Raw genomic sequence first — 13,858 nt, forward strand, 5'->3', positions numbered from 1 at the left:
GTGGGTTGGGTAGGAGGGGAGCTAAGCTGGGAGGGTGAGGGGAAACAGGAAAGGACATATTTTATTATGAAAGGACTTCGGAGACAAACAGACCTACATGTGAATTTTGGTCCTTCTCTTTTTCTTTCTGTCTTAACTTGTAAGAGTTAATTAACTTCCTTTAGCCTCAGTTTCCTTATTTGGAAAGGATTGAGAGCAGTCTTCTCAGGCTATTTGTCATGATCTGAGTTAATACACCTGTAACAGTGCCTGGCACACATAGACTTGGAACAAATGGGTACTGCGATAGGTATAATATAGTAACTTTTATATCTCAGTAGTTGTCTAGAAGTTCCTTACATTTGTACAGCAAGCATTCGTAAATGGTTGACAAAGAAGTGCATCCCTTTCAATTTGTACTAGAAGATTCAAAAAACCAACCAAATTCAAGTTTTACGCTTAAATGCAGAATATTTGCTTCCCCCACCCCTACCAAATTGGTTAGTGGCTGAATGACTTCTCATGTGAACACTTGGAAACAGAGGAGGAATGACTGAGCCCTGGTGGACAGGGATGGGTGGCTGTCCCCACTGCCTGACTGAGGAAGATCTCAAGCTGTGTTCGCCTTTTCTTGCAGGATCAGGTCATCCAGCTCATGAACGCCATCTTCAGCAAGAAGAACTTTGAGTCACTCTCTGAAGCCTTCAGTGTGGCCTCTGCTGCCGCTGCGCTCTCTGAGAATCGCTACCATGTGCCCGTTGTGGTTGTGCCCGAGGGCTCTCCTTCCTACACTCAGGAACAGGCTATCCTGCGGGTATGACTTCCATGTCCCCAGAGTGCTGCTCTGATCGCCATTTCCAGTGTTGGGCTTCCAGAAATCTACACAGCCAGTGGTAACCCCCATTATCATTGGAGATAGGACATAATCTCTTAAATGAGCAAATGGGGACTCAGTGAACTAGTCACAGGATTTTTTTTTTTTTTGAGTATTTGAAGTAGTACAGCTTTCAATGAAGTGCTGGAAAACTGCATTTATGGATTCATAAGTCCAGATGTATAGAGAAGTCTTACTTCTTAAAATGTATTTTCCTATACCCAGACTTTCTAAATCCATTATTTTAAGGTAGCTTTCTTTAACATTGTTAGGATCAGTGTCAGGTCTCTTATTCCTTGGAGCCGACAGTGTATCTTTCCACTTCTTCATAACATAGCACTCCGTCCCCTCAGCAGTAAGCAAGGACTGTTGTGTATGTTAACTGTCTGAGCAGAACAAAATGCACACAACTTAAGAGTTTCCATTCCAATGAGGCATTTGTTGCTATTGTTTGGAAACCAGTGAGCAGCTAAAATCTGCATAAGAAATTAGCATCTTGTTGATATCTAAATACACGCGTTCACATAGGACTGTCCACCTGTCCCATCAGTTCTTGTGCTTTGCAGGGCCCTTCAGATACTCTCCAGGAGAAGTGCCCCAGACTCGAGTTGCCTCTTGTGCTCCTACTTAAGTGTCACCTCCCCTCAGCAAAGACTGGGGTGAGAACTCACCTGGGTAATATAGTTCACCATGAATCAGGGGAGCTAAGAAAGCAAAGTAGAAACAGTACTGGCTTTTGAAGCTAGATAGCCTGGGGTTTCAGTCCTTAGCTGTGTGGCCTTCAGTTGCCCCATATCCTCTTGTGGCCTCAGTTTCTTCATCTGTAAAGTGAAGATTATACCAGCTGTCTCAGATGATTGGTGGTAGGATAGATACAAGTGCTTAGCCTGGTGTCTGGCAAATAGTCGACTTTTAACAAATGACTGTTACTAACATTATCCATATTTCTTCAGTTTTCTCATTGCCCATACCGTCATAAAGTATTTTTCTTGCTAATAATTTTTCTTTTTTAAGTACTATAGTAGAGCAGTAGAGTGGGAAGATCAGGGGATCAGAGAGAAGGAAATGTTAACTGTGTGATCTGAAGCCAGTCATTGTCTTTCCCTAGACTTTGGTTTCCTTACCTGAAAAATGAGATCATTGGGTAAAATCATCTTTAAGATCTCCCCCACCCCTAACATTCTGTAATCTATGTCATTCCGAACTAATTGTGTTTTCCTCTGTTTGATCCTTCAGAGATAGTAGGCCACAGGTTAGAGACTGTTCTTGAAATGAAATGATTCTCCCTCAGCAGAGCTCACTCCCTGTGGATAAAGCTTCCACCCCTAGAAGCAAAAATCTGTACCCCCTCAGCTTCTGTGGCTACAGATAATTTTGAAATGTATTTCCAGTTGCAGGTCACCAACGTTCTGTCCCAGCCTTTGACTCAGGCTACTGTTAAACTAGAACATGCGAAATCTGTTGCTTCCAGAGCTACAGTCCTTCAGAAGACATCATTCACCCTCATCGGGTAAGTCCTGAGCACATCTCTGCAGAGCGCTGACATACTTGTTTTGGAAAGTTAGCCTGCAGCCAATATAACCCAGATCATAAAACCAAAGTTACCTACATTTAGGATTATGCTTTATTAATAACAATGTGTCAGGAACATTTCCCCCATAGGCTTAATATACTTCCGTAGTCTTATCTTCAATGGCTGCGTGTTATTGTTAGGTAATTAAAAAAAAAATTAAGGGTTAGTTTTTGTAGGAAACTTTTAAGTTTTGAATTAGTAAGTTAAAGTAAGATATGCCCTTTTTAGGAAATTCAAAAAGCACAGGAAAGTAGAATTAATGCAGAAAATTACCTACAATTATACTACCCTACACCAATCTCTTTGAACATTTCCACTTTAAAAAAAAAAATGTAATTGTGGAAGACTTACCTGAAGAAGGTGGGATTTTTAGGAGCTGGGAGGAGGGGTGGGTAGGGAATAGAAAAAGAAGACTTTAGAGACTTGAAAGAGAAGGTCATTTTAGGTGGTTTTGAAGTTTGCCCCTCATAATAATACGTGATTGAACAGGAGGTGGCCCAAGATGGGTGGGAAGTGGAAAAGTAAAAAAAAGTGGTGCATCCCTGGAATGCTGCACTTTGCAGCCTGTTTGTTGTGTCCGTTTGTGATTTTCCTGTGCAAGTTGTTGCTAACCCCACTGTCGTTCCTAACAGGGATGTTTTTGAGCTAAACTTCATGAATGTCAAATTTTCCAGTGGTTATTATGACTTCTCTGTCAAAGTTGAAGGTGACAACCGTTACATTGCAAATACTGTAGAGGTAAGTGCTTTCTTGTCATCCCCATTGCCGTGTTAATACACCCAAGGAAATGACCATACAGGCACATGGCATTAACCATTTACATGTGTTGACCTCTCTTATGACCCAGTTAAAATGAATATGTTAAGAGAGGTCGGTCTGAACTATGCTCTTTGACAGACTCAGCCAAGAACTTGATCATAGGCAGCTGGATTTGTCAGTTATTCATTTTGCATTGTAACTTAGCCTTACTCTCTTAACATAAAATTTAGGAAGTAGAGAAAATTAAAATCATCCCTAATTCCCCTGAGATATAAATATTCTTGATGTTTTCTATGGTTGGCCTTGATAGATTTACAGATGCGCTTGGTGCTAATTAAGGGGACCAAAAGCATCAAGTGACCTGTAGCAGCACAGCGAGGCTGTCTGGGTGAAATACCAAAGAAAATCGGTAATCCTTCCTAATGAACTGTGTTTCAGATGTTTAGCTGTCTTGAGTTGTGTTGAAGATCCAAGTGGTTTTAAGGGTGGAAAGCTCTGCCTCATTTATCTGATGCTTTGTGAGAAGGAGTTATTTCACGTTAGTGGTTTTCTCAGCTAATTGACGTTTGCCCCTCCAGGCACTGTGGTTTTCATTTTTATCTTTTTGGATAAAAGTTTATTGAAGATGAATTACACATTTTCCTACTTTCTTGAACTATGAGACACGGTTTAACCTTTCTGATTCTGCCTGAGGGTCATCAGCATGAAAGCATGTGACATACACAGCACAGTTCTCTGTGCTTTTGCTTGTATTATTTTATTCTTACAACAGTCCTAACAGATGCGTGGAGTCCTTTTCCTTTCACTGATGAGGGGTAAAGTAATTTGTCCAAAACCTCTAGCCTGTCTGTGCTTGGTGAATCCCTTCCACAGTGCTGGTGTAGTTACGTGCCCTGGTGAGTATTGAGCTAGCTCAGAGGCTGAGGCCTGTGTGCGGCTGTACCTGCCGGCCTGTTCATAGTATTACTTTGTCCGTGGAGCTGTCATTTCTTCATGTTTCTGCCACTGTCTTTGTTGCATCTCCTTGGCCACACTGTCCCACCTTCTGTTGGGTCAGGGGAACTTGTGGTGTTACAGTGCCTTTTCAGTAGTTACATATATCTATTTGCGACAGCTGTTTTCTTCACTATTCAGATGTCATTTTCCACTGACTTTGTTAATTAAACTTTCTCATTTTGAAATCATTTCTGTCTTAAATTGCGAAAATGGTATGCAGAATTCCTGTATACCCCTTATCCAGCTGCCCCAAATGTATACTTGATATAACTAATATAATTTCAATATGTGAAAATTAACACTAATACAATACTATTAACTGATCTGTGTAGACTTAATTCAGATTCCACTAGGTATCTTACTAATGTCCCTTTTCTGGTCCCAGATTCAACCTGGGATCACATATTCCTTCAGTTGCCATGACCCTTTACCCTCCTCCAGTTAGGGTATTTTGTCTTTTGTGACCTTGACACTTTTGAAAAGTACTGGCCAGTTAGTTTGTACAGTGTTCCTTACTTTGGGTTTGTCTGCTGTTTCCTCATAATTAAATTCAGGTCATGCAAAAATACTCTAAAAGCAATGTTCCTTCCCAGTGTGTCCTGTTAGGAAGTATATGCTGTTGGTGTGTCTCATTGCTGGTGATGTTAACCTTCATCTCCTGGTTAAGGTGGCATCTACTAGGTTTCTCTATTGTAAAGTTGCTGTTTTTTCTGCTTTGTAATTAAGTGTCTGCTGAAGTGATATTTTGAGACTGTAGATAGTGATATTTTGAGACTGTACATACCCTGACGATTTTGCCTACAAGAGTTATTAATATGGTGTATGCCAAAAGGTGATTTTTCTCTTTCATTCCGTCTACATTTATTACTTGGAATTTCACTGTAAGAAAACGCTGTCCACCTCTCCCTGTATTTAGTTACTCATGGATTCTTATTTTACTGTATATTTTATAATCCATTACTGTCATCATTTATTTTTTGCTCATTTTATCCCAGATTCAGCCTTTGGAGAGCTCCTCCGGTTGGCCTTGTGTCACTTTTCTTTAATGAAAGGACACAAAGCTAGAAAGTTTGACCTTTTTAAAAGCGGGCCATTACTTAACATAGATTCAGCATTTAGATTAAAAGTTCGGTAGAAAGGAGGATGTTTTCTGGAACTCTAATCGCTCTGCCTTTTCTCTCCCTCATGTCTGACCCTTTTAGGCAGGAGACATCTGATCCTAGTTCATTCACTAACACAGATTTGGATAGAAAGTATTGTAGTGTGTGCTGCTGCGGCTGCTGCTAAGTTGCTTCAGTCATGTCTGACTCTGTGCGACCCCATAGATGGCACCCCACCAGGCTCCCCCGTCCCTGGGATTCTCCAGGCAAGAACACTGGAGTGGGTTGCCATTTCCTTCTCCAATGCATGAAAGTGAAAAAGTGAAAGTGAAGTCGCTCAGTCGTGTCCAACTCATAGCGACCCATGGACTGTAGCCTTAACCTTTAAAAGTCAGATTCTTTCACTTTTAGTTTCCTGCCTTATTTTTGTTATTTGTAGCTGAACTCATTGAAAGGCAAACTTTTTTTTTTTTTTGCTTGAAACCTTCCTTCTGCCTGTACAATCTTGATACTGATATACCCAATTTAAGTGCCATACCCATGCATCACGGCCATTCTTAATCTCTCTCTTCCTTTCCACTTCTGACTTCAGTCAGTCACCAAGCCCTGTTGAGTCCACCTTTCAATGGCTTTTCCGTGATTCCTTTGTTCTTTGGTCCCACTTGGGTAGATCCCAAGTAAATAGGTAGGTAGTTTCCAGCAAGTTTCATTGTCTTCCGTCTCTGCCCCCTTCCACTTCATAAGCGCCATAAACACCAGTAGAATAATAAAAATCACAGTGTTCCTGTGGTTAAACATTTCTTTGGTTCCCTATTGCATATGAATAAGGTCTAGACGCCTCGGTGTGCCTTTTGAAGGCCCCCACGCAAGGCACATGGGCATCCTTCATTGTGGTTACATCCTCATCCGCTCAGCTCTAGCTGCTCTTGACTGCATACTGGTCCTCATCTATACTCCACCTGCACATGCACTTGGGCATCTGTTTCCTCCATGGGGAATGTTCTTCCCCTCCCTTGCTGAAGTACTCATCCTGTAAGGTCTAATTCAAATGTTGCTCCTTCAGTGCTCCCTTAGAATTTTATTTTTATTTTTTCAGTTTAGACTATTTCAAAAATAGAGAAGAATAGAGAATAGTGTCATTGGTATATACCTACCAGCTATTTGTCTCCCTCAAACCCAAACATTTTGCTATATTTTCTCCTTTGTTTTGTTTATTTATTTTATTTTTGGCTGTGCTGGGTATGTATTGCTGTGTGTAGGCTTTCTCTAGTCGCAGAGAGTGGGATACCGTCGAGCTGTGGTAGGCAGGCTTCTCACTGCGGTGGCTTCTCTTGTGGAGCATGGGCTCTAGGGCACCTGGGTTTCAGTAGTTGCTGCACATGGGCTCAGTAGTTGTAGCTCCTGGGCTCAGGAGCACAGGTTCAGGAACTGTGGCGCACAGCTTGGTTGCATGCGGGATCTTCCTGGAGCAGGGATCGAACCTGTGTTTCCTGCATTGGCGGGTGGATTCTTTACCACTGGACCACCAGGGAAACCCCTCTCCTTCATTTTGTTTTATTTTGGTAAGTAATAAAACCCTATAGATTGAACTTAAGCTCTCTGTATATTCTTCACTTTTTCTTTCCTCTTTGCCCACATTTGAAGTGTATATTCCAACGCCAGTTTTTACATTTTAAGCAGTATAGTGCATTGATTTGCATCTTCCCCAGATTTATATGCTTCATTATATGCATCCTTTTGCAATTTGCTTGTTTTCATTCAATATTAATTTTATGACAGCCATATTTATGCATGTCAAACTTAGAGCTATGCATAAATATAAATAATTTTCATAAAATTGTCTTCCTTTTATGAATGCATTGGATTTATTAATTCATTTTCTGTTGTTGGGCACTTAGACTTTCACTGGTACAGACAGTGCTGCTGTGAACATCTTAGTACATTTTTTCATGCATGTTTTATTTATCTGGAGTGAAGTTGTGGGATCATAGGATATGTTCATCTTGCAGCTTTCTTATGTTTTGCCAAATTGCTGTTTTCTTCATATTCTTATCAGTACCTGGTATGATGAGTTTTGATAATCTGTTAAATATGAACTGGTATGTTGTTGTTTTAATGTTTGTCTTTGGTTACTTGTAAGATTGAGCATATTTTCTTGTGTTTATTGGCCATTTAGGTTTCTTGTCTGAATTGCCATGTATCTTTTGTCTTTTTCTTTTGGTTTGTTAGTCTTTTAGTTACTGATTTTCTTTTTAGGTGCTGCATATATTCTGAAGCAGTATGTATTAGTAAATCCTTAGTTATAAGCATCAGATATAATTCCTTAGTGTTGCTTTATGGCATCTTTTGATGCCCAGAAATTAATTTCAGTGAAGCCTAATTTAAAAGTCTTTTTTTCCCCCCTAGATTGTTTGTATTTTTTGTGTCTTTAAAAAATTCTACATTGCTCCAAGATCCAAAAAGTATTTTCTAGTATTTTCTTCCAAGAGTTTTTAAGTTATTTTCCCCTTATATTTAGGGCTTCAGTCTACTTGGCTTATTTTTGTTGCTATGGTATTTTATATTGTGTCCATAATTGTTTTTACTGCATTGTATTACCATTGTTTGCTTGTAAGTTTTGCTTTTTCATTGAGCTGGGTGCTCCCTATGGGCAGAGACCAACTCTTGTTTTTTCAGTGCTTAGCTTCCATCTCAGACCACTTAAGAGAAGAAAAGGATGGAGTGGTCTGAAGATTAAAGATGTTTTCCCGCATTCCAAGACCCTTAGAACTGTGGTAATTCATCTTTTTAGGGGTGAGCCTTTTATTCTGTACAAAGCAGCTTTCTTTTTTCTTTGAAACAAGTTTTATTGAGGATATACCAGAAAATTACCCTTTAGGAGTGTATAATTCAGCATCTTTAGTATGTCTAGAGTTGTGTGGCTATCAGTACCATCTAATTCCACAGCATTTTTGTCACCCCAAAAAGCAACCCTGTGTCTATTTGTAGACACTCCTTGTTCTATAAGAATATATCCTCCTCTCTGTCCTGGCAATTACTGATCTACTTTGTATTTCTGTGGTTTGCCTGTCTGGGACATTTCATATAACTGGAATAATACAATATCTTGCTTCTTGTGTTTTTAACTTAGCAAAATATTTTTAAGGTTCATTCATGGTGTAGCATGTATCAGTACTTTATTCCTTTTAATGGCTAAATAATTGAATAGTCCCTTGTGTGGATATACTGCATTTTTTAATCCGTTCATCAGTTGATGGACATGTGGGGAAATTTCCACGTTTTGGATATTATAAATGATGCTGCTGTTAATGTTCATCTACAGGTTTTTTTTGAACACCTGTTTTCAATTCTTCTAGGTTTATGCCTAGGAATGGAAGTACTGAGTCATGTGATAACTGTACGTTTAACTTCTTGAGGAACGGGCACTGTTTCTCAAAGAAGCTGTACCACTTTACATTCCCACCAATAATGTATAAGCATTCCAATTTCTCTGCATCCTCACCAACTCGTGTTATTTTCTGTCTTTTTCATTTTGACCCTCCTAGGTGGGTGTGAAGTGGTATCTTATGATTTGATTTGCATTTTTCTGATATCTAATGATGTTGAACATCTTTTTATGTGCTAATTGGTTATTTGTATATCTTTTTTGGAGAAATGTCTATTCAGATCTTTTCCCCATTAAAAATTTGTCTTTTTATTTCTTCCTTCCTACTCATTGGAAAAGACTCTGATGCTGGGAGGGATTGAGGGCAGGAGGAGAAGGGGACGACAGAGGATGAGATGGCCGGATGGCATCACTGACTCGATGGACGTGAGTCTGAGTGAACTCCAGGAGTTGGTGATGGACAGGGAGGCCTGGCGTGCTGTGATTCATGGGGTCGCAAAGAGTTGGACACGACTGAGCGACGGAACTGAACTGGATCTATATAGCTCTTATTTCCTTTTGTTACTCCACTGTCTTTTTATATTCCTGAGCTATGAGTTCTGTGTATATTCTTAATACAGGTTCTTTGTCAGACATATGATTCGCAGATATCTTCTCACCATCTGTAGGCTGTCTTTTCCCTTTCTCAATGTTGTCTTCTGATGCGCAAAAGGTTTTAATTTTAATAGCCCCAATATTTTTAATTGTTTCTTTCACTGAAAGAAGCACTGACTTAAGTGCCATATCTAATCAACTGTTGCCTTATCCAAGATCATGAAGATTTACTCCTATGTTTTCTTATAAGAATTTTATAATTTTAGCTTTTACATTTAAGTTTCTGATCCATTTTTAATTAATTTTTCTGTGTGGTGTGAGGTAGGGATCCAGCATCCTTTTACATGTAAATGAGCAGTTGTTCCAGCACCGTTTGTTGAAAAGACTGTTCTTTCTCTGTTGATTTGTCTTGGCATCCTTGTCAAAAACCAATTGACTGTAAATATAAAGTTAATTTCTAGACTTGCGGTTCTATTCCATTAATCTATACTTTTATCCTTATACCAGTACCTAACTATCTTGATTGTTGGAACAGCTTGACCTTTTGTAACATCAAATTTGGTGTTTGTGCAAGTATTTCTGTGGTTGCTGGAAAAATTAAATAAGTACAGAATAGCAGAAATGCCTTATAGCTCTGTTACTCGTGCAAAGATAATAAGCTCCCATTGAGGCCACTGCTGTCCTTTTTCTTTTCAGTGATTAAGTCTTACAAATCTCCTCTCTTCCTCTTCATTTTATTAAGCTTTATGCATGTGTGTGTGTGTGTGTGTGTGCACGCACGTGCATGCTCTGTCACATATGCAACTTTACTTTGTAATTTCAGTAGTAGTCACACTTAGAACCTCAGAGCGGGTCAGCAGGTCCTGTTTACTCTCCTGAGAGATGCTTGACATTGGTCAGAGTGCATTAAGAGTGGTTTGGTGTGGAAGGCCTGTAATAGCACTCATTGACATTAGACTTGCTGTCAGGGGAAGCATGGGTTTTAGAAGCTGTCATTAGCATTAATTGCCCCTAATGCACCATTATTTTTGACAGTAATGAGCTAAACAGGGAGGCTATTACTCTCAGCAGAAAGACTGCATTTCCTGGCATTAAAACTTTGAGGTGTATGTGGCGTGCAGCACAGGCAAAGGAAGGACTGGTTGATTCACTGTAAAGCAGGCTTAGTGGCATTTAAAGTGGCTAAACAAGTCCCTTTCCTATTATAAAAAAAATGAATCCTGCAGTGTTAGTTTGAAGGAAGGAGAAGGAGCAGCTAATCGACAGGGATCCTCCTCTGAACTCTTTACAACAGGGCTTTGAAAAAAGTTACCGTGATTTTTATTTCTCAGTTTGCTCTAAGAGAGTAGCATAAAAAAGCTTTTCTTTTAAATGTTTCCAGAGACCCATTTGCAGTTAAGATTTTAGGGGCAGAAGGACTTGTTTCAAATTGTTCCCTATTTAAGAGCAGCCCTATGGTTTCTGTGCAGCACAGGAAGCTGTAACTTGGGGGGCCTTTTAAAATTAGGGCTGAGAGCGATCCCAGAAGGACTGGAGCTCACTGCAGTCTGCCCTCATTATTCCATGTCTCTGCTGTGAATGCTTTTAAGTCTTCCGAACGAACACACAGTTGAATCTTGATTAGCAGGCCTTAGTGACCATGTTATTATTGAAAGCTTATAGTCAGGATTCTAAGTAAAAACCCGCAAGTTGATGGCTTCTTTATCACTATAATTAGGATACATTGAGGAACCTTATACATATCTTTAAACATCTGTTTGTATTTATCCATCTGTTGAAAGGGAGAGCAATTTTTTTTAATTATATTTATTGGGTGGTACTTTTTAATACAAAACTGTTTATAAAGAAGAAAGTATTTGTCACACAGTGTCATTGCTCAGGTAAGCCCTATTTAAAAAAAAAAATAGTGGACTATGCATGTAGTTTAAAAATTCAAAGTGTAAGAAAGTATGTAATGAAATATAAAAGCCTTCTCTCATTCCTTTGATCCAGTCCCTCTCCTTTAGTAACAGTTAACTGTATTTACTTTGAAAAAGAAGAATGCCCATATCATTGAATGTATGCACATTCTTTCTTATTTACACAAAAACAATCATTCTATAAAGTTACATTCTTTGCTTTTGTTACAAAGTAGAGCCTCCCAGCTTACCCCTTGGGGTCTGTTCAGCTTCATGGCCTCCCACTACTCCCCACCTCCACGCTCCCCTGCCATAATTCAACCGGTGGCCAGAACTCAGTGACAGGTGATGTTAAATATAATTCTGCCAATCGGTGATTGTGTATTCAAAAGTAGGAGATATATCTCCTATCTGTCCATAGATACCTACCGTGTTCTCTTTAATTGCTCCAGAGTAATTCAAAGTGTACGTGAATATCCCATTATTTATTTAACTAGTCTCCTGTTTATGGACATTTAGGTGAGATGATGATTTTAAAAGCACATTTACAGATTAAATGAGTCCGTAAGAGAGTGAGAAGTGAAGAGGGAATTATCTAGTTGATGTTGATGAAGATTGCAAAGTAATTACCTATGAAAACAGATTATAGCATGGAGTGGTTGCTCAGGTCCTGCCTCTCCCTAAACTGGAGGCCTGCCTAAGCCCTCCTGCTACCCATTTCCCTCCCCATCCAAGCGCTGCTGACTTGGGTCCCTGATCCTCCTGCTGTGCTTCTGTATCACTTTGTCCCTCCCTCCACCAAGGCAGCAGCCTGCTCCGTTGTAATTTAGCTTTGCCTGTATGCTTCCCTCTAGGATAGGAAGTGCATCTCGCTGTCTCTGTCCCTGCACCTGGGTGCTCCAGATGCTCTGGGGGGTTGTGGGGAAGTGATCTCAGTGGGGTGCATTGCTAAGCAAAGCTCTTGACTACTTTGCTTGAGCCTTCCACTCCAGGTTTTCTCCAAATGGAAGTCCTGTCAGTGCCTCTCTGGATTGAGCTTTGTAATAGCAAAGTTGGCTCTGGTTGTGAGCCCTGTATGAGTTGTGAAGCTGTTTGCTCAGCAGAGCACCCAAGGGCCAAAGTAGAGGATTCTATTTTTTTTTTTTTTATACACGTGCTCCCCATCCTGAACCCTCCTCCCTCCCCCCTCCCCATACCATCCCCCTGGGCCGTCCCAGCGCACCAGCCCCAAGCATCCAGCATCGTGCACTGAACCTGGACTGGCATCTCGTTTCATACATGATATTTCACATGTTTCAATGCCATTCTCCCAAATCTTCCCACCCTCTCCCTCTCCCACAGAGTCCATAAGACTGTTCTATACATCAGTGTCTCTTTTGCTGTCTCGTACACAGGGTTATCGTTACCATCTTTCTAAATTCCATATATATGCGTTAGTATACTGTATTTATGTTTTTCCTTCTGGCTTACTTCACTCTGTATAATAGGCTCCAGTTTCATCCACCTCATTAGAACTGATTCAAATGTATTCTTTTTAATGGCTGAGTAATACTCCATTGTGTATATGTACCACGGCTTTCTTATCCATTCATCTGCTGATGGACATCTAGGTTGCTTCCATGTCCTGGCTATTATAAACAGTGCTGCAATGAACATTGGGGTACACGTGTCTCTTTCCCTTCTGGTTTCCTCAGTGTGTATGCCCAGCAGTGGGATTGCTGGATCATAAGGCAGTTCTATTTCCAGTTTTTTAAGGAATCTCCACACTGTTCTCCATAGTGGCTGTACTAGTTTGCATTCCCACCAACAGTGTAAGAGGGTTCCCTTTTCTCCACACCCTCTCCAGCATTTATTATTTGTAGACTTTTGGATCGCAGCCATTCTGACTGGTGTGAAATGGTACCTCATAGTGGTTTTGATTTGCATTTCTCTGATAATGAGTGATGTTGAGCATCTTTTCATGTGTTTGTTAGCCATCTGTATGTCTTCTTTGGAGAAATGTCTATTTAGATCTTTGGCCCATTTTTTGATTGGGTCATTTATTTTTCTGGAGTTGAGCTGTAGGAGTTGCTTGTATATTTTTGAGATTAGTTGTTTGTCGGTTGCTTCATTTGCTATTATTTTCTCCCATTCTGAAGGCTGTCTTTTCACCTTGCTAATAGTTTCCTTTGATGTGCAGAAGCTTTTAAGTTTAATTAGGTCCCATTTGTTTATTTTTGCTTTTATTTCCAATATTCTGGGAGGTGGGTCATAGAGGATCCTGCTGTGATGTATGTCAGAGAGTGTTTTGCCTATGTTCTCCTCTAGGAGTTTTATAGTTTCTGGTCTTACGTTGAGATCTTTAATCCATTTTGAGTTTATTTTTGTATATGGTGTTAGAAAGTGTTCTAGTTTCATTCTTTTACAAGTGGTTGACCAGATTTCCCAGCACCACTTGTTAAAGAGATTGTCTTTAATCCACTGTATATTCTTGCCTCCTTTGTCAAAGATAAGGTGTCCATATGTGCGTGGATTTATCTCTGGGCTTTCTATTTTGTTCCATTGATCTATATTTCTGTCTTTGTGCCAGTACCATACTGTCTTGATAACTGTGGCTTTGTAGTAGAGCCTGAAGTCAGGTAAGTTGATTCCTCCAGTTCCATTTTTCTTTCTCAAGATCGCTTTGGCTATTCGAGGTTTTTTGTATTTCCATACAAATTG

General features: G+C 39.9%; 1 protein-coding gene across 4 annotated transcripts in view; it reads left to right on the forward strand.

Annotated features, from left to right (window-relative positions):
• The window catches only part of RPN2 (ribophorin II), a 54,589-nt gene that overhangs the window by 21,944 nt on the left and 18,787 nt on the right, over positions 1–13,858 (forward strand). For all 4 annotated transcript variants that reach the window (XM_025000709.2, XM_025000710.2, NM_001034604.2 and 1 more), the window contains exons 7-9: positions 617–793; positions 2,245–2,363; positions 3,059–3,164. In XM_025000709.2, coding sequence (XP_024856477.1) covers positions 617–793; positions 2,245–2,363; positions 3,059–3,164 — 402 coding nt within the window. The remainder of the gene's footprint in view (positions 1–616; positions 794–2,244; positions 2,364–3,058; positions 3,165–13,858) is intronic.

The sequence above is a fragment of the Bos taurus genome, chromosome 13, assembly GCF_002263795.3.
Source record: "Bos taurus isolate L1 Dominette 01449 registration number 42190680 breed Hereford chromosome 13, ARS-UCD2.0, whole genome shotgun sequence".
NCBI classification, from domain to species: Eukaryota; Metazoa; Chordata; class Mammalia; order Artiodactyla; family Bovidae; genus Bos; species Bos taurus.